This window comes from Nestor notabilis, unplaced genomic scaffold (assembly GCF_000696875.1).
Source record: "Nestor notabilis isolate BGI_N333 unplaced genomic scaffold, ASM69687v1 scaffold10614, whole genome shotgun sequence".
NCBI classification, from domain to species: domain Eukaryota; kingdom Metazoa; phylum Chordata; class Aves; order Psittaciformes; family Psittacidae; genus Nestor; species Nestor notabilis.
The window spans coordinates 55,692-76,028 of record NW_009925239.1 but is presented as its reverse complement, the minus strand read 5'-3'; the positions used below and the strand labels follow the sequence as shown (position 1 = coordinate 76,028).

Below are 20,337 nucleotides of genomic sequence, written 5' to 3'. Positions count from 1 at the left end.
TTCCTGCAGAAAATAACAAATTATTGTATTTCTAAACAAATGGGACCACACATGTCTTGGACTAGTGTCATGGGACCAAGCCACAGAAGTCATATTCTCTCCATCCCCAAAGTCTGGAATATTTGGATCTGAGATTTTGGATTTGGATTGGCTTTAGAGCCCCACATCACAGTAACTTGTGTTGAAGTAGTTCCTTCAGTTGTACAGCATTGCCCTAAGACACATTTATGAAATGCACGAAGACCTACGTATAGCAGATTTGTGGTAATATTCATAATGGGTTTCTGCACATGCATATATAATACGTATGAAAAAATATTTCTATCTGAAAAAAACTTGTGAGACTGAACAAGCATTTGCATCCCATATACCAGGTGACATATACATGAAATATATGAATATCACTTAATTCAGATATAATGGGAAGTAAGCTACACTGTGGCATTATGAAATACCTTTTTCTCCCAGCTGAACAGCTGTATCTCTCATCAGCTTTTCTATTAAGGTTTTTGTTGCTCCAACCAAAGTATCTCTTTTTATGTCTACCAAGTATTTTAAAGATACAGCATACAAAATCCACTTTTATCTTCAGGTACAGTTCTTTTATCTGATGTACAATTTAAAATAATCCTTCTGTGCACAAGGAACAGCTAACCATTTGCAAAAAGTAATTAATTTTTTTCCCCCTATTTGTAGTTGGCTTACAAACAGACCGTTTTGTTTTGTTTTGGTTTGTTGTTCTTGCAAATGTATTCATTGTACAAGATGGGGGGGTTTGTGTGGACAATTTCAACACATACTTTGGAGGATCTCTCATGAGATCCCACTTGGAGTACTGCGCGCAGTTGTGATGTCCCCTATGTAAGAACAGCATGTTGGAGCCAGCCCAGAGGAGGGCCACAAGGATGATCAGGGGGCTGGAGCACCTCCTGTATGAAGACAGGCTGAGGAAGTTGGGGCTGTTCAGCCTGGAGAGGAGAAGTTGCGTGGAGACCTCATAGCAGCCTTCCAGTATCTGAAGGGGGCCTATAAGGATGCTGGGGAGGGACTCTTCATCAGGGACTGTAGTGGTAGGACAAGGGGTAATGGGTTTAAACTTGAAGAGGAGAGATCTGGTTTGGATATAAGGAAGAAGTTCTTTACTGTGAGGGTGGTGAAGCACCACAACAGTCTGGCCAAGGAGGCTGTGAATGCTCCATCCCTGGCAGTGTTCAAGGCCAGGTTGGACAGAGCCTTGGACAACCTCATCTAGTGTGAGGTGTCCCTGACCATGGCAGGGGGTTGGAACTAGATGATCTTAAGGTCTTTTCCAACCCAAACCATTCTGTGATTCCATGATTTATTAGCAAAGTTATATATAATCAATTCTCAATGAATTTGACATTTACTAGTTGCTTCCACTCAAAATCACTTTAATTTTATAACAACATTAATCAAGGCTGCCAGCCAAAAATCTGCTTTGGCAAGCGCTTTCATGAACAAAGCATCCTCACATATGATTTCTGAAGAGTAAATTGTAAGGAATTTAAACACAAATAAACAAAGGGTGAGTTCTGGCATCAATGAAATGTTTCTCTGGACTGTATCCATTGCATCTATTGCTATATAGGTGCATAGTAAAGGAATTTAGGAAAAGAGTAGTTGCCTTACAATAAAATGTGTTTTCTTTTATTAATGAAAATATCACTTCCATGATGAAGTGTTTGGACAAATACAGAGAACAGCTTCCTTATCACATTGTATCTAGAAATCATCAAAGAGATTTTCTGCAAAAAGTTTCCAACAAATGCAAAGAAATGGGAAGGTGAAATGTTCTGCTCCCAGTGCAGGTGAAGAAGGGCCTTGTCACTGTAAAACTAGAGCTATGTTAAGTCCCGTGCAAGGTTTGGAAAACAGAAGTTCAGTACCACTTTGTGAGACTCACCAGAGATTCTTCCATCTCTCACTGTAACTAGAGATTGCTTCATGTCCTTGGTTGTCCAGAGCCATCTTTGACCCTCAGGGTGGAGAGGGACAGATCCTGTCTCTAGGAATTTGTCACAGGGTTGAGAGTGGATTCAAAACCTGTTGTTGGGTAGATGAAAGTTTGAGACTTGATCCAAACCCCACATAAGGTCATCTTAACTGTGAATTCCTGGATTTTGGCTCAACCTAATGGGTCCCAGTCTTGCAAAGGCTCACACACACACTTTATGCAACTCATTTTAATTGAGATTTCGTGTCTTACCATTATTAAGGAAGAAAAAGTTGCACTCTTAGCTCAAGTTGGATCATGTAAGCTAAAACTCTAATGAGGACAAGGTTCTTTATTGTGTTCACTGGAATTAGAAGCTCAAGCTGAAGTACAGACTTATCCATACATCTTAATACAACATTCTCTGTTAATAGAAATTACACACTGCTGTAAGATTTTACCAGGTGTTATTTAGCATGATTAAAAACAGAACTTTTGCTTTGTGAAGTGAAGAGACTGTTCATTAGATAAAATCCCACCTGAAGAGGCTATTTATTAGGTAAAATCTCACTTGAATTTTGCCATTGTTTTCACTGAAACCAAAGCTATTCTCAGTGGCCTCAGTCAAACAGGACCAGGGCCCCAGAGTGTTCTTTATGTCAGGGCAGTCGCAAGCTGCACTGCTGGGTGTAGGCAGTCTCAAACAATGATGAAACTTGAAATTAAAGTCTATGTTTCTTGCTTTACAGCTTGTCTTGTCCATATCTTGCTGTCTTGGGTGGTTTATCCAGGTCTTACAGCAGCCAATGAGAAAAGTGATGTTGAAATTAGTACCAGGATTAGGTCCGTAATGTTCAGACAGAAGTTGTGCCTGATTTCCTTACCTAAGGCCAGGGTTTATGGGGTGTTTGCATAATTTTTACTCTCACCCAGATTTGGTTGTTTGGCTGGTTTGTTGTTCGGGTTTTTTTGCTTTGATGGAAAGAAAGGAGTAGCACTGTTTGTTCTTAATCCTGTAGTAGCACATACACACCACCATTCCTACTATTTGAAGAAGCTGCTCTTTAATTAAAAGTATGTATGCGATTCTTAATGTCCCTCTAAATGATTATGTAATTTATAAAGGAGCTCAAAATAAACTCTCTAGTTCAAATACAAAATAAATTAATGCACAAGAACGTGACTTCAGGAACACATGTAGACAGTATTTATCTCTCAAGACAGCGTTACTTATGCTTTTACTTACCCAAGATGTCCATGATTTTACTTTTTAGGGAGGAAATGTTTTCTGAAACTCGGAATGCTATACACTATAAAATTAGTTTTCCTCTATGAGAGTTTTATGGAATGGAGTATGTTATCTTACATTCTTAGGTACATTTCTACCAAACCAAGGTGGCTCCCAATTTGAAAAAAATTGTGCAACGCTAATGCTTTCCAATGTATTTATTTATTGCACTTAGGGTTTTTTTAGAAGAACCATTCAGAAAAACCTCCATCCAACCTACTCCTGTAAATATGAAGGAAAATGTGTGATAGACAAAGTAACAAGAAATCAGTGCCAGGAATGTCGCTTCAAAAAATGTATCTTTGTTGGCATGGCAACAGATTGTAAGTATATTTGTCTGGTTTTCTTTCTTTTTTCCTTTTTTTACTGTGTGTGTTTGCTTAAACTATGTTGGGTTTTGAAGATTGTTAAAGTAGAGCAGAACTGCCAGCACTTTTTTAATAACTTGTAGTGGGGAATTATGTCCATTGCATCAAACCACTCTTATAAGGCTGTAATTTTTGTTTACCCTTCTCCAGACTGCACCTTCTCCTGGCCCTACCAGGCTGAGTAACAGTAGGAATGTTCACTCTGGAGGAGAGGAGGGAAAAGTACATCTGAATGGACACTTTGCTTAAGAAAAAAACATCTTGTTTAGAAAATTCTGGAGGATGTGAAATTGAATGTCGTCGTATGAGTCATCCTGCAGTTGTTTGTTTTATTTTTAGCCCTGAAGAAGTTATCTGCTGCAAAGAACTCGACTCTCATTCTAAAGTACTAGAAAATATGGCTGTAAGATTAACCCTTAGGGGGTCCTCTTTTTCTGCCTCTGCACAGGGATTTACACCAATAACTTCAATTAGTGCAGGTGGGAGGAAGTCACATGAATCCCCCTGTGCGTTAATGTTAATGGTTGTTGCTGGCGTAATCCTCTGCAGAAGGACTGGCAGGAAACCAGGCCTAATAAACAACAGAAAAGCACTCTAACTTAGTATTTCTCATTGTTAATGTAATGTATAACAGTACCTTCTGTCTAGAGGGAAATAGAAGAAATAACACAATTTCATTTTAGCCAGGTAGACTTTCAGGAGAGGAGCTAGATAACCCTAGGTCACCCATTCACATCCAGCCCAGTCTGACACAGAAGGCAGCGGTGAGCATCGGGCAGGTAGCGGATGTATGGAGGGAGAAGTTTCTACAAAGGCTGGTTCTGACCTTCAGGTGCCATTACTCTATGTGCAGCCCTGTGGCCTGTGTGTCTGGCATCACTGGAAGTAGTGGGAAGCTCTGGGAATGCTACAGAATGTCACCATTTGTAGGGTTTGAGGAAAGGGCCGAACGCAGATTGTTTCTGATTGTGTCATACAGCAGGTGGTTGAGCCTCCTGTGAATAAGTGTTCCCAGTTTCTTACATCCACGTTACCTTCTGCTGGCTTACAAGAACACATTCTACACAGTTCAGAGCAGTGAGCATACTGGTACTACTTCAAAGAAAACAAAAGTGCATCTTTCCCATCATAGATTAGTGCAAGTCTGTTAACTTTGAGTCCTCACAAAGCTTTTATATATTAGTTTTATCGGCAGAATGAGCCACTGAAGGTAATGGCAGTATACAAAATGTTACCAGAAGGGTAAGTCACTCTTTGCAATCCAGGCATCTGAGAAAATGAAGTTCTCTTATGTCTCCCTCCAAACTGTGTCATCTGCAGGTCTTACCAAAATGCTTTTTTACTGATCAGTTAAGGTGTTTGTAACCAATTACTACCTCAGCTGTAGAAAAGACCAAGGTTCAGACAGCCATAAGAGCTTCCTGCCATTTCTTTATGCTTTTTCCCCTGCTAGTGGTGTTGGATGACAGCAAGAGGTTGGCAAAGAGGAAGCTGATAGAAGAAAATCGAGAGAAGAGACGTCGGGAAGAGCTGCAGAAAACCATTGGGCACAAACCAGAGCCAACAAATGAGGAATGGGAGCTCATCAAAATTGTTACTGAAGCACATGTGGCCACCAATGCACAAGGAAGCCATTGGAAGCAGAAAAGGAAATTTCTGGTAAGGACTGTAGCCTTTTACACTGCTCTTGGAGCCAGGTTCCTTTATTTCTCCTGAAATCCCTTCCCAACTTTGGAACCCCAAAAAGGGTATATCTGCCAGTGTATTGACATCTATGAAAAAGGGATGATTTTTATAGTTATTGCTTGCTTATTCTTGCCTGAAGTTCAGGGTTTGATCAGACCACATACTTTGAAAGATAAACAGCGTGTTGCTAGTTAAGACTCGCTCAGCTGGATAATCTTAATGTGCTATTAGAAGAAAAAGTAGAAGAATTGTTTCACTCCTGAATGACAACAGTAGCATATTATATATATCTAGGGATAATTGTTTTTATTAGGACCTACTATGCAACATATTCTAAGTCTTAAAACAATGTGATGTTTTAGGTGAAAGGTGATGTTTTTTATTAATAACCCACGGTCTTAATTTTCTTGTTTCAAAGTGAACATGTTAATTAAAATAAATCTGGCAAAGAAAAATTAATTTCAATGAGAGCAGGATGATACATGCACTATAGCATTGGGATTGCAGACTACAAGACAACTTAAGTTTTCAGCCTGTAACTAAGGATCAGAATCTAAATGATGATTTGTGATGCTCGGCATTAGAAAAGGATTTATTTGATTTTTCTAAATCGATTTTTAAAGGAAATAAGTGCAGAATGCAGGATGCTGATACAGCACAGAAGAGGCATTATAGACCGTGTTTCAGGAATACACAAGGGTCTTTAGCAGCCTGTGTATAGCAAGTCAAATAGAGAATACTCATTTTCTGCAAGCCTAGGCTCCTGCTGCCTAATTCACTGTTGGAATCTTAACCCACTGTTCAATTGATTAGAGAAATTATATATTCAAACCAGCTGATCCCTTTTATAATGTTTTGTTAATGCCAGTGGGACTGTCTAAATTTCTGTATGAATTCCGTGTTCATAGTGTGCATTGGGGAAACCACAGTCAGCGATTGCTGGCAAGAAGCAACAGAGCACTTTCCAGTGGTGCTGCAGAGCAGTGTTTGTGGTGCTGGTTTTAGCAGACCAAGCAGCAGCTGCAATAGTGTGTTTGGCTGCTTAGACAGGAGTGCAGTTCTTTGGGTATTGCCTGGTTCAAGATAAAGCACTCGTAGCTTGACACTGGGGCTGGGAATGAATACACTGGACCACATAAAATGTGCTCATTGAGGAACTTCAGGCTCTGAAAACAGTCACAGTGGAGGGGGAACCTCCAGCAAAGGGTGCCCTGAGGCAAGGCATGAGGTGAGGTGATGACAGAGCTATTGAGAGAAGGGAGGGATGGAGGAGAGGCAGGAGGGGCAGTTGTAATGGGCAGCTCAGAAACCAGCTGTGACTTCCACAGCTGGTTCTAAGGTCAGACCGAACTGTTCTTGGTGCAGCCCTCACTGCAGTGCCTCCTGGTTGTTTGCAGTGCTCACATGCTGAAGCCTAGTGGTTTCAAGGCAAGCATAGGAAGCTCGCTGACACCTTACAGTGAGCACAGAAGGAAAAGTCCATGATGGTATGCCAGCCTCAGGTGGAGGACTTGGAAAGCCCCAGTCACAAGCTTCTGAAGAACCATAGGAGCTGACTGCATGTCCCAGGAGCTGTGGGTCTGTCCTTAGGCAGCTGAGGCTGGTTCTTCAACAGCAGGAGCTCCTTTGAGGTTTGGACCTCTTTTCCTACTGAGGTGAGTTAGGTGGCAAGGACTCTCCAGTTGCTTGCCCTTCTGAAGTATATTAACTTTAGCTAGCGATCCTGACTTCTTTTGCCTTTACCAAGAAAATGCTGAGTTCTAGCTTTTATTCCCTAACAATGTTATGCATGTTTTTAAGCATTTGGTCTTCTTGCTTGGCAGTGATGAAGGTTATTTATCATGAGCACACAGACAATTTGGTTTAGTTTCCCAAGACCCAGGGAGGGAAGGACCTACAACTGGGATTATTTTAGCTTCTTATTGGGACACATTGGATAATTGAGCCCAGTCCTCTTCATTGTTCCTTTACATTTGGTGCTTGCTTTATTAACACATTGCTGAGGTTTTTTTCTTGAAAGAAGTTAGATTTGGGTTCAGATTGGTGACAGACCTGTGGAAGGATCTTTTATGATGTGTTGCTTTTAAAATATAGCCAAGCACGAATTTTTATTACAGACAGCACTTTCAGCACCTCCCCTGTTCAGGTGCCCTTATATAAATGCCAAGAAGTCTTAAAGGCCACCTTCTCTGGGGTTTATCCAGTTTTTGACTCTCTGATGTGAATAAATCAAACCTCTGCATGGTGGCTGGCAGGTCTTTTACAACCACAAAGCCAGACTTTGGGAACAGAACAGCTTTGATATGCATGTTTTTAAAATACACAGGAACATTGACAAGCTGTTATAAAAATCAGGTGAACAAGTTCAAGTGAGTTGGAATAAAGAAACACTCATCATAGATTCTGCTTGAAATTATTTCATTGTATATTTCATTGGATTAAAGTTTTTTCCCTTTTGGAGAATCCTCGGGCTGCAGTCATGCAGAAGGTGATTTTCAACCAAAATGTTACTCAGAGAAGCTCAAATTCTAGTCATTTTATCCAGGCTCACTTTGTGTTAGCCAGTTCATAGTTATCAGTTGTTTTAGCCTAGTTTTGGAAACAGGCCTTAGCAGTTGCCTGGAACTCTGTGATGCTAGGCAATCTGTTCTGGTGGGGATTTCAGAACTTCGAGTATGTGAAGGAGCCCAATTCTGCAGAGCTGTCAGTATCTTCTCAGGAGTAATAAAGTCACCTCAGCTTCCTCTAGATAAACTTGAATGTTCTCAGCACCTGTAAGAACCAATAACAAGCTTATAATTTTAAGCAAAAAGAATGCATATAAGCTACACCCACAGAATACTCAGGTACAGGCACAAGGAAGAAACTGCATGTGCACACCAGTGCAGCTGCCCACACAGGATGGGTAGTGGTATGCCACACACCCGTCTCTCTCTGCAGTCACCTCTTTCACATATGCCTTAGAAACAAAAGGTGGCATAATGGGCATTACTCACAAAGCAAATTGTGGTATTTTTTATTTCAGCATACCTTCCATCGCCAAGCAGGACTTTCTAGCATATGAAATAGTTGCTCTGAGATAGATTATTCCTTTAAATATCTTTGTTTGTATCCTTAGCCAGAAGATATTGGGCAGGCACCAATAGTTAATGCCCCAGAAGGTGGGAAAGTGGATTTAGAAGCCTTCAGCCAGTTTACAAAAATTATCACACCAGCGATTACAAGAGTGGTGGATTTTGCCAAAAAGTTGCCTATGTTCTGTGAGGTAAGAAGACTTCCTTGCACTCCTCATGTGTATATCTGTTGTTAAAAACTATTGAAACTACTCCTGGCACGAAACTAAAAGAATCACCCTGTTTAAAATCAGAAAAATTAAAGAGACTCTACATGGATGGGACTAGAATCATCTGGAATTGTATGGGTTTTCTTTTTCCTGTGATCACGAAATCCTGATTTTGTTCATGTAGAAGTCATGGTGGTTCATTAGGAACTCAAATGTGTCTTTAGAGGTGGCCTTGAACAAAGCAAGTGAGCAAAAAGCGACTGACTAGAAGCATCTTTGAATCATTTAATCAGATCTTCCAGCACACAGTTCCCTCTGTGCTTTCTGGCTCCTTGGCAGGTACAGTATTGTGGAGTTAGGTCTACACGGTAACAAATTCTTCAAATTCAGAAAGCATCCCTATCCAGGAATGGCAGTTGCCTTATTGTGTTCTCTAAGCTTGTTTTTCCTAAACAGTGAAATTGTGCATGAAAGAGTCTGTAAAAGTAATGGATTGTCATTCCGGGTAGATACTTACACGTAAAATACACAATAAATAAATAGACTGAATTGCACGTTAGGAACACAGAGGCCCTAGCCTGATCTCATTTACACTGGGGTATCATTTTATTGAAGGACCAGGCACAATGGCTAATGATATTTTTTTCCTAACTTAAAAAAATTTATCAGAACTGCAGTCTGGAATGATATTTCAGTCTGAATGATCTTAATGATGTTTTAACATGGAAATATCCCCAATCCAGCCACAGAAGGGTGCCTGCCTGCTTGCCCACACTGCAGAGCAACACTTGGCTCTGCTGGTGAAATGCCAGTGGTGAATTACATTCAAAATGGGAGTGACCATGGTCAATGAGCATTGAGCTTCCTAACTCAGGAACAGTGTTTCTTCTTAACAATTAAACATCATTCAGGAAGGAAGTTTAAGGCAGCCATAGCATTTTACTCTTCTGTGGCTGGCAGCTTTCCTTTAAGGTCAGTCAAGGAAAGCTATTTATGTCCTCTGGCACCTACAACACAAGAAGAGGTAAATATCAATAGTTGGCATAGTGTAAATAGCTCTCCCTCACTAACCTCAGCATTGGCTCCATCAGACAAGTTAAATAGCTCTCCCTGGCTAACCTCAGCATTGGCTCCATCAGCCAAGAAAGCGTGAAATAGTGGCCAAGCATGCAGATTTTAAAATACAAGGAATGTGTCCGTAGATCAAGAGGCCACTACAGCATTCAGTGTCTGAGGGAATTTGTCTTCTCTGATTTGGCATTAGTTGGTGGGAAGCTGAGGTTGACATACTTGTTACTTTTCCATATACGGCAAGGTCTGATAGCAGAGTAAGGGACAACTCGTTGTGAACACAGAGGAGTAGGACAGCTCTCCTCCGAGTTGTCGTATAGCTCCTGCTGTAGCATAAAGAAAATGGCAACTGTTCACTCCTTTTTGAAGGGGAGAAGTAAAGGGCAGGAACCTGAGGCACTCAGCTCAATTCCATGTGTGCTGGCTGCCAATATGTCCTGCAGAGGTGAGCACCTCAGGTTCCTGCCTTCTGCTTTTTCCCCCTGCAGAGAGAAAAGGAAAGGACAATATGCGGCAGATAATCTGCCACATTTGTGGACCTCACTCCTGGAAGCAATGCTCAGTGGTAAGCATAGGTAGCATTGAAACCTGTGTAGCTGGGAGCAGAACTGACGTTCAAGCCCCTGTCCTTGGTAACTGCTGCTACTGGCAGATAAGACCGGAGGCTTGGCATCTGTGAAGCAGGTATCCCATGTATTTTTAAGAATTAGGAAAGCAGATGAAGGACAGACATAGTCAGAACACAATGATCATAAAGAAGTTTTAAGAAGGTTCAAGTAGGAAGAGAGATTCTCATTGGTTTAAGTTACTAACAAATACTTTCCATGCTGTTATCTGTCTCTTTTCCACCACTCTTCCTTCTCCTTAATTTTTTTTCTTGATTTCTCTTTTCTTTCTCCTTCTCTTATGCTTTATCTCTCCTCTCCCTTCTCCTCCCTTTCCCATCCTTCTTTTCCTCTTCCCTTCTCATCCCTTCCCTCCCTTTTCCTTCCCTTTTATTTCATTTTATTTAATTTTATTTCCTTTCTTACTTTGTTTCTCTCCCTACTTCAGTCTCAGCAGCCAAACAATGGCACTTTCATTGGGTAGTGAGACTGCCACTGTGCCTGTGCAGCCTTCCATACACTGCTGCTGAGCTGAGTGCAATCAGCAGAGAAAGTGATTTGCCCTGAACAGGATGAGTCATTCTTCTTGTGTATCAAACACTTCACACCTGAAGTTGGCATTGCTGGAAAACTAGCTGCATGATTCAACTCCTTTTTCTGACTGTGGCCAGCTTTGTGCTTAAAACTATTCTCTAACAGGAAGCAGCCTTCCACTTGAGTTGGGTAGCTGCCTGGCATCCACTCTGCACCATTTTACACCAAATCAATGTACTTGCTTTGCGAGTACATGGTTGCCATGTAAACCTGTAATCGGTGGGGGTTTCATTCTGAGTTGCGAATCGCAGAAATATAATAACTTTGTGTGAATCAGAGATTGATGGATTTTTGCCTCCTTTCAAGCCAAGTAGAAATGAGTTGCTTTTTCGTCTATGTGACCCTTGCTGTTTGAGACTGTTAGAGACAGTCTCAAAATAGTCTTGGTGGGTTTTGCTATCATTAAATTACCTGTGAAAACATAAAGACATGCTTTACAGAATGCATTGTCCTAACACATCAGCATCCTTGATAGTACTTTATAATACAGAACCTATCTCCACCAGTTCAGACAGCTTACCTTTTTTGGTATTATGGAAAAGACATGTCTAGCCACATGCCCTGAAGGTCGAGGCTTATGCACCACTGTAAAAGCTGGAGCTATACCATAGATTTTCTGTCTGTCCAGCAGTAATATGGAGAGCCTAGGGAGATCAGCCTTACTAGGCTATAAATATAGCTTAAGTTTTCTGTTGTTTAAAAGGGCAGTGAGAATTAGGGTACATGCCATACTCACTGATTGAGGTATCTTTTCTAGAGACAAGAATTTATTTCACTCCTTTTGTTTAAAAAGCTGTTCACTCTTACAGACCCTTCCAAATGTCTGTCTTTTCCTCTGGCCAGGTAAGAAGTGAGCATGGCTGGCAGTGAGTTTAACTGGGATGACTGAGGTCTGTACCAGCCCCAATTATACTTTATTTTGTTATGCTAAGATTTAAGCTGAGGGAGCTCAGGAGTAGGAGAGAAGGGTAAACAGCTGAGAACAGTGACCCCTGCAGCCATCTCAGTTAGATCCGCCCCTGATGGGAGCCAAAACCAATAGTCTATGTTACCACCAGCCTGGCACCTGACAGGTCTGCTTCACCATTCACACTTTGTTAGATCTTCCGCAAAATGGAAAGCTACCTTCTTAAGGTTTATTTGACTTAATTTTATAATGCTCCTACAAACAGTGGTCCCACGGAGAGCAGCACATCTGCAAGTTGGGTCACTTCACCTCAGCATCTGAAATAGCTTGATTTGCTTTGAGTGTCTTGCCCAGGACTAACTTGCCTATAGCTGTGTCATCACTGAAGTTCCGAAGGGTGTGGGGGGATGTTAACCTGCTGGCAGTGTCTAAAAGCAGAAGTGTGAGTCTTGAAGGTCTGTGTGGTGCAGTCAGTCAGCAATGTGTTTGGAGAGTAGTTGTGCTGTGCAAGGTAGTGTCCTGGGGGTGAACTGCACCTTCATGCTCATGGATTTATCGTAGTTGTGACACCAGCTTAGTTTGAAAAACATATGTTTTCCTTTACTGTTTATAATTTCTGCAGCTGCCATGTGAAGACCAGATCATCCTTCTGAAAGGCTGCTGTATGGAGATAATGTCCCTCCGAGCGGCAGTTCGCTATGACCCCGAGAGTGAGACTTTAACACTGAATGGGGAGATGGCAGTGACAAGGGGCCAGCTGAAAAATGGGGGTCTTGGCGTAGTGTCTGATGCCATTTTTGACCTGGGTATGTCTCTTTCTTCATTTAACCTGGATGACACCGAGGTTGCCCTTCTTCAGGCTGTTCTGCTCATGTCATCAGGTGAGAACAAAAGCATATTGGGAACCCAACCATTTTAAAACTCTTTAGTCTTTGTCACATTCCTCTTTTTAAAATGAATAGGGTATGTTAGATCTTGTAGTGCTGACTAGAGTAATGTGGGAGAAGTTTCCTCTCAAAAACTCCTTGCAGCTTAGAATTACTTTGCTCAGCACTAGGGAAAAAAACCCCAGGATATTCAGAGAGATGGGCATGAAGGTGGCTTTGGTAACACACCTGCTCAGTGTAGTACTTAGGGAGGAGGCAGGGATGATCATCAGAAAGAAATCAGATCTGGTTCTGAGCCAATTTCCCTTGAATGAAAACCTGGTTATTTAGCAATAGTTGTTTTTTTTTCCCTACATCCTGTCATGCACTGGGTGGTATGTACAGTTCATGCATGTTTCCATCAATGCTTGTATGCTCATATGGCACCTGCCAACTTACACCACTTGTTCTTGGACACTTGAGAGCTGTGCTGTTTCCCCACACAGGGACCATTTACAACTGGTCTCTTGGTGATGTAATACAGAAGCAGTACATTTCATATGAATGCAAAGTTTCTAACCTTCTCAAATCAAGTATGTTTTCAAGTATGATTCCACTGACTGTGCCAGCCCAAAGAGGAAATGTCATTCTTGGGCAGAGACAGATTTGGCAAGATTTTGGTTTAAGACCACTTTGAAGGTTGGGCATTGAATAATAAAACACAGACAGGGATTTACAAGCATTAACTATGTCTGAGACAGAAAGGTTTCCACATTAATCACAAGTCAGCACTTGACTTTCCCAGTCAAAATTTTGATTTCTTTTTAGTTCCCTCCACCATGATACATGAGTAGGGGGTTCAGAAAGACCTGCTTTCCCAGAAGTGTCTCCCCAAGAATGGCTTGTGAACAGAGCTTTCCCAGCACCCACCTGGGTGCCAATTGAGACTATCAGCCAGACTTTTGGCCTTTGTGGTTCCTTAATGCTCCATAACAGTTTTCTTTGCAGCTTTCCAGCTGTGAGACACTGGCACATGGTGCCCAGAGAAGCTGTGGCTGCCCCATCCCTGGCAGTGTTCAAGGCCAGGTTGGACACAGGGGCTTGGAGCAACCTGCTCTAGTGGAAGGTGTCCCTGCCCATGGCAGGGGATTGGAACAAGATGATTTTTGAGGTCCTTTCCAGCCCAAACCATTCTGTGATTCACCTGTGGATCAAAGCTTGACCAAAGCACTCATCGTACTGTAGAGAAACAGATAGGAAAGAACTGCGATTTAGATATCTGACAGTGAAAATATTTTGGTTCTTTATTAGTTGTTTCATAGAAAGGTATAGATAGAAGCCTTAGCTGAGATCAGGGATCTGTTGCTGTAATCACTGTAAGGAAACACATCCCAAACAGCTATCAAAGCAGGCCAAGGATGAAGAAAGGATTATCTCCTTGTTCTAATGAGGATAGTACTGATAAGTGGGGTGTCCAGGGTCGAAGAAGTTATTTGTGGCAGATCCAGAGGTCTTTGGATCCTCCTTTCATTCCTAACAACAGAGTCATCCTATTTTTCCTGATTTATGATCAGGAATTTGTTAAAGTGAATAAGTAATAACGATAATCCTGCTTCTTTGTATCTACAGATCGCCCAGGGCTTGTTTGCGTCGAGAGGATTGAGAAGTGTCAAGAGGGTTTCCTCCTGGCATTTGAACACTACATTAATTACAGAAAACACCATGTTGCACACTTTTGGCCAAAACTGCTGATGAAAGTGACAGACCTGCGAATGATCGGAGCCTGCCATGCCAGCCGCTTCCTGCACATGAAGGTGGAGTGCCCCACAGAACTCTTCCCTCCGTTGTTCCTGGAAGTGTTTGAGGATTAGAGAGACTGGAGCGGTTCTCCACACCCCCATCACACTACTGGCTGTCATTTCATCCCGTTGTCCAGCTCCTCTCACCTGTGTTTGTTCTTCTTCTTTCATCTCTTCTGTTTCTTGAGGCGGGGTTGGGTTTTTGTTCAGTTTTTCTTCTGGGGTTGCTGGGGGGCAGTTGTGTACACATGGATGAAAACATCCCTTTAACGCGAGTACTTGTGACTTTTGACTATTGCAATTTGTTCTTCGGTCCTTTGATGTGAGTGCTTTGACAGCTTAACAGTGAAAATACAAACAAATCATTCACCAGCACTAGTGTGGTCACCAGCTCACACACATCATTGCTTGGAAACTATGGGAGAGAAATTGAAGTGGCAGAAAATAAATTGGCCTCCAAGTTAAAACAGCTATTGCTAATTTGACCCTGGCAATTCTGTCTAGTATTACCTCATTTTGCAGGGCACGAGTGACCAATTCATGACAATTTCTAGCCTTCATGGTTTTTTCTATTGTAACAATCACCATTATGATCTAAGATCTCCATCATCATCATAATCACATTATTACCTGAGGATTGTTCCAGCAGATACAGTTTAACAGTGCCTCATAAATCAAGTACTTAAAATAACACAGATTTAGAAGAGACTGGCTCTTTTTTTTTTCCATGTGTATAAGAAATCAAGATCCTTCAGTTCTTACTACATTTGAAATCCAGGTAACTTCACTGGAAGGTCTGCTGGAGTAAGTGGGGGAGTATGATCCTCTGAGGTGCTTTTCCTGAGAGTGGAGAGGTCTGCTGTTTGTGAGGTGAGTGGCAAATTCGTCACTCTGAGGGATAAGGCTCTCTGTCAGTATAGCAGGCTTTCCTTGGAGTTATTCAGGGATATGAATGCTCGCAGAATGAGGACAAGAATAAAGTATACGGGGTGACCTTCAGATGGGACAGAAACCAACTGTGTTGTTAATGACACTCAAGACTGTACAGCTTTATTCCAGTAATACAAATAGTGTTGCTTGGCAGTAATCTTTTGTTTTATATATATATATAAAGTTTATATGCATGTATAGATATAATTTTATATATATATAATTACAAAACTTCAGCGGATGTCTTAAACATATTTCCATTTTTTTCTTCTTTTCTCTCTCTCCTACCTTCTCCTCTGTGTGTGTGTGTGCATTTATGTGTGTTGATCAGCCTGGTTCTCCCTCGCTGGTGTCTGTATGTGTTTTGTTTGGCTAGATTCTCTCTCCATTCCTTTAATTTATTTCCACTAACTGCACTAACAGGAATCAAACTTAGCAATGACAGGATATTGTGCTGCCAAAATCTGCAAGCCAGTACTCACAGTCCCGGAACGTTTGGAGGCCGGTGATGAGGGCACGATAGGTGGAGGTTCCTCTCTGTCATACATCTCCATTCAGGGGTGTTGTCCCTGGGTTTTATAAACTTGATACTAAACCGTTCTCTGAATTTGTATGATCTACATCAAAAGCATCCTTCTGTTCTTCCTGGGAACCAGAGATTCAGTTCACCTATTCTGCACTTCCTCATACCCCCTGTTCTTTCATGTTGTGCATGCATTTATACCAGTTTCTTTCTCTGCTATTTATGGATACATTTGCCTGGCAAGTCAACGGGCATTGTTAGGGTGGATGTGTTGACTTTCAAAGCTCATGGCCCGTATCTTAATCCGTATGTTATTGTTTATCCCCTCATGAAAACATGATACTCAGGAAAATTTACCTTGTTGGTGGAACACAGTATGTGTGTGTCAGGGGTTGAATTCTTCCAACCCCTCTTTTCCTGCATCATTGATAAAGCATTTGGAGTGCTGTTGGGTGTGTTTTCAGGGATGTGGAATCTTGTTCTCCCTGTTCTTTGATACCGTATGCACCTGTGATGAGGTGTAAGCACTGATGTTATCACTTAGGGGTTTGTACCCATAATTTTGTGAGAACATAAACCACAATGGGGTGTTTAGGGTCTTTTGTAGGTAGCAAGGAAGACAGACCATTGGAAATTTGCTCTTAAAAGTTTGCTGATATTGAAGAACCTCCATTGTGGGCTCCATCTTGATGCATCAACATCAACAGTCTCTATCTAAATTCCTTGTAGAGAACTATTTCTGGGGGACAAGGAGTTAGAAACTTCCTAGCTTTTTGGAACACGAGGCCAGACAATGTGATGAACTCATATGTACTCCTGCAGAATCTCAAATGAGCAGCATCCATAGTAAAGAGTGCAAGATACCTGATTTGAGGGGTGGTTTGGTAGGGAACTGATAGAACATAGGGAAAGCAGAAAACCAACAGACCCATTACTTGTATCTATACCCACAATGTCTTGCAAAGAAAAGTGTGCATGTCTTCTGGAGTTCTACTCTGCCACAGATCTGAGCATGGAGTTCCTCATGAAGCCAGTGCAAGTATATCATCTCTTTGCTAAATATGATCCTGAGCTAGTGTACAAGCTTTTGACTCTGATGTGGCTTGGACGACATGTTTCTCCTAGTAGTACTTGCAGTGATCTCACTACAAGGTCCATGATGCTTCATATATTTTTCAGAGCTTCAGTTTCTGGAGTTCTGCTGCTGCTTGAGAGGTTCCTTCTCTCATTAAGGACAACAATTCCTACCCTTAGGGCTATAAAGAAAATCAGTAGCCTAAATGTTAACTACTTAGGTGGGAAGTCAGTACCCATCCGTGACTTAGCTCATTACTGTTGGGGCCCTCATGGCTGGCTTTTGAACACTCGGGATTGTCAGGACTGTGTTAATCAAAACATAAATAAAGATCAGAGGCTAGAAAACAATGTGGGTGTTACTGGATTGACTTCGGGAAAAAGCAAGAGGAGGAAGACCTTGAAGCGCCCTGGACAGAACTGCACCTTGAGACAGTGCTGAGAATTAACACTTTGCACGCTGCTGTAAAAATCATTGCTTGTACAGGAACTTGGCCCCGAGCTCTACCATGGCGAGTTACAAAGTTTTAGAACAGCTTGCATAAATGAATGTCTGAATTCAGGCATGTAAGCTGCATTTGGGCACCTGAGTTAATGGCCTGATTTCCCAAGATGCTGATGCAGTTCGGGGTTGTGCTTAATCAGGGTTCAGAAGATCAGGCTTCCTTCCTTAGGTGGCTGCAGATGGATTGAAGTGCTGAAAATGAGGCAACCAACTTTGACAGGTTCGGCAGGGCTCTAAGCAGAAAGGACATATGTCAACATACTTCTCTAGCTTTTTAGATTAAGCTGGAGTCTGGCCCAGATTAACAGAGCAGGATTAATAGTGTTCAATTGGAAACTAAGACCAAGCTCTTAGTTTGACAGGTTTGATGTGCTGACATCTAATGTCCCCTGATCTCCTACCCATCTTATTTTGTGTGACTTCATATACTCCCTCAGTATGACTGCTGATTTATGTGATGATGAGGGCAAAACTAGATCACATGAGGATGTTCTTGAAGATTCTTGCCAGTGGATACTGACTGTAGTTCTGCAACGACATAGTCGCTTTTAACCATCCAAGTGGCAGACATCAGTACTGCAGTCAGCGTGCTTTGTAGTAGCTGGCCTTCCAAGTAAAATAACACATACACTATCCAGTGCAGTGCAGAATCTCATTTCTGATGGTGCCACGTAAGTCTCATGTTTTCTTTGTTGTCTGTGTGTTGGTCTTACATAGGAGATTCTTCCTGTCAAATCTGATTGTCACCGTTCCTGGTTTTGCCCTGAGTAACACTTGCATTTAGATACTCATTTCGTGTGTAATCTCAGTTAAGTTATGATATTTATAATGACATATATAGTGTGTGATAATGATTTTTGTTTACATTCTGCCAAAATACAGACCTTAAAGATAGACCTCCAAGGTCCAAAATTATTCTTGAGCAGACTGCTTGCTTCTTCAGAGGCAAGCATCAGAAAAGAGTTAGAAACTGTCCAGAAAGACCATTTATATCAGCAATCTGCCAGGACAGGGCTGTTGATCACAAGCGGAGCATGTCATTGCTAGTGATGTATTTTTATGCTATGGAACTCTAACCTGTATGTGTCATATTGACTTCTTGCTGCATGAATCATAAATTATACAAATCGGTCTTATGGTTTTGAGATGTAGCCAGCATTCCTAAGGCTAAACCTTTTTCACCGGTGGAATTAAAATCCACAACCAAGGAACATATTCCTCTCACTGTGAGAGTAATTGAAAGTGTTCAACATTTATCTTTTCACAAAGGAAGAGGCAACAGGACCTCTTAATGTGTCTTGTTATTGTGATCATCTGGAAATGATTGCCAGACGTTTCCTTTTGATACAGCGATGAAGTGATCTGTATTTAAATTTTATAGAGAGAACTTTATTCTAGTGTGATAGAGATTTATTTTCCACTTAAAGACTCAAAACGAAGTGAGCACAGTTTGATTTTTTTTTTTACTATGGTATATTTTTGCTTTAAAATTAAAAACAAACAAAAAAAAAAGGTTTGGCCTTATCACAAAATTTTAGCATAGATGTTAGCAAATGCAAAGAGTATGCATTATTCGTGTGTATCCACATTGACTGATGTCGCCTTCAAAAAGCAATATTGTGCAGGTAATAAGTTGTTTGTGACTGTCCATTGCACAGTTTACCTTCTTTAAAAGCTAATCTTGTTTATGCACAAGACAATCAAATGTAAATCTACATCAGCACCCGGGTGTGGATTAAATTTATGTAAATTACTGAGCACAATGTAAAACATTAAAAGACACTTTATTTAATTACACATTTAATGTTGGTAAAGATAGTATCAGGGCATGAACTAGCTGACATACTGTAATTTCTTTTTCTCTTTTTCTACTTCCTTCGCACTCTTCAGTTTTAGTTTGCTCATAAATACATCAAATTAGTCATTTGTAATCTTTTGGAAGAGAAGGGTGGTTTGGTTGTTTATTTGTTCTTATGAAGCTGGTTGGGACAATGTCTTACTTTGTCTGTGAGGTTTGTGGGTTTTGCTTATTTGGTTTATTTTTTTTTATATCAGTTTCATGCCCTGAGGGTAAGGCAAACATTACACCATACAGTAAAAAACAAAGTACCTTGGATGATGTATTTTTGCAAACAGTGTTAAGAGTTATGCTAGATTGGTAATATTTTTTCAGCCTAAAATATATTAAAACAAAATCTGTGATCACAAATGTTTTAAACTATCTAAAGAGAAAATTTGTATATTTGGGGGAAGAAAATAATTTTTACATAGCTTTTGTATGCAGATATTAAAATGTAATTATGAATATAGTGGGCATAGATAACTGTGTAAGCTTGAATTCTAAAAAAGAAAAAGCTTATAACTGAAAAGTCCTCCTGGTGTCTCTGTCTCTTTGTTGCTGGCTGTTTTGTCAGCTCTGTCATGCACTTCAAGCTGCTGGAATGAGAAAAGTAGGATCCAGAGTACAATGGTGTATTAAGCTGTTCACATTCCTATCCTTCTGCATCCCTTTCATCATCTGCATCGTATCTTGCCTCCTCTCCTCCCCTCCCTTGGGCACCCTACCAAAGATTTTCACACTTCCCCACTTTACACGTCAGCCAAACTTAATTCACTCCATTGAACTAACTTGATTTATGTCTCAATTACATTTTTTAAGGGAATGCCCTTTCTTGCCTTCTCCCTTCCCAATCTAGAGGGGCATGGTATGACAGGAGCAATAGGCTTCCTGTCTCTTCACACTTCACATGCCTCAGTCTCATACCTGTTGGAGAAGCTCTCCTCATTCAGATGTTATCTCTGCTCCCATATTCCTTTGCAGTTTTGATTTCTCCTCCAATTCTTTCATTCCCCTCAGGAAGAAAAGCAAGACCTGGAATCTGGA

At 41.1% G+C, this 20,337-nt stretch overlaps 1 protein-coding gene across 2 annotated transcripts in view; it reads left to right on the top strand.

The window, feature by feature from the left end:
- The window catches only part of LOC104404519 (thyroid hormone receptor beta), a 44,313-nt gene extending 29,540 nt beyond the window's left edge, over positions 1-14,773 (top strand). Inside the window, exons 3-7 of one of the 2 annotated variants that reach the window (XM_010012967.1) lie at positions 3,418-3,565; positions 5,064-5,269; positions 8,415-8,561; positions 12,379-12,637; positions 14,252-14,773. In XM_010012967.1, the coding sequence (XP_010011269.1) occupies positions 3,418-3,565; positions 5,064-5,269; positions 8,415-8,561; positions 12,379-12,637; positions 14,252-14,493 (1,002 nt within the window). In that variant the 3' untranslated portion in view covers positions 14,494-14,773. The remainder of the gene's footprint in view (positions 1-3,417; positions 3,566-5,063; positions 5,270-8,414; positions 8,562-12,378; positions 12,638-14,251) is intronic. The other variant, XM_010012966.1, reaches the window with a different exon arrangement.
- The last annotated feature ends 5,564 nt before the right edge of the window (positions 14,774-20,337 follow it).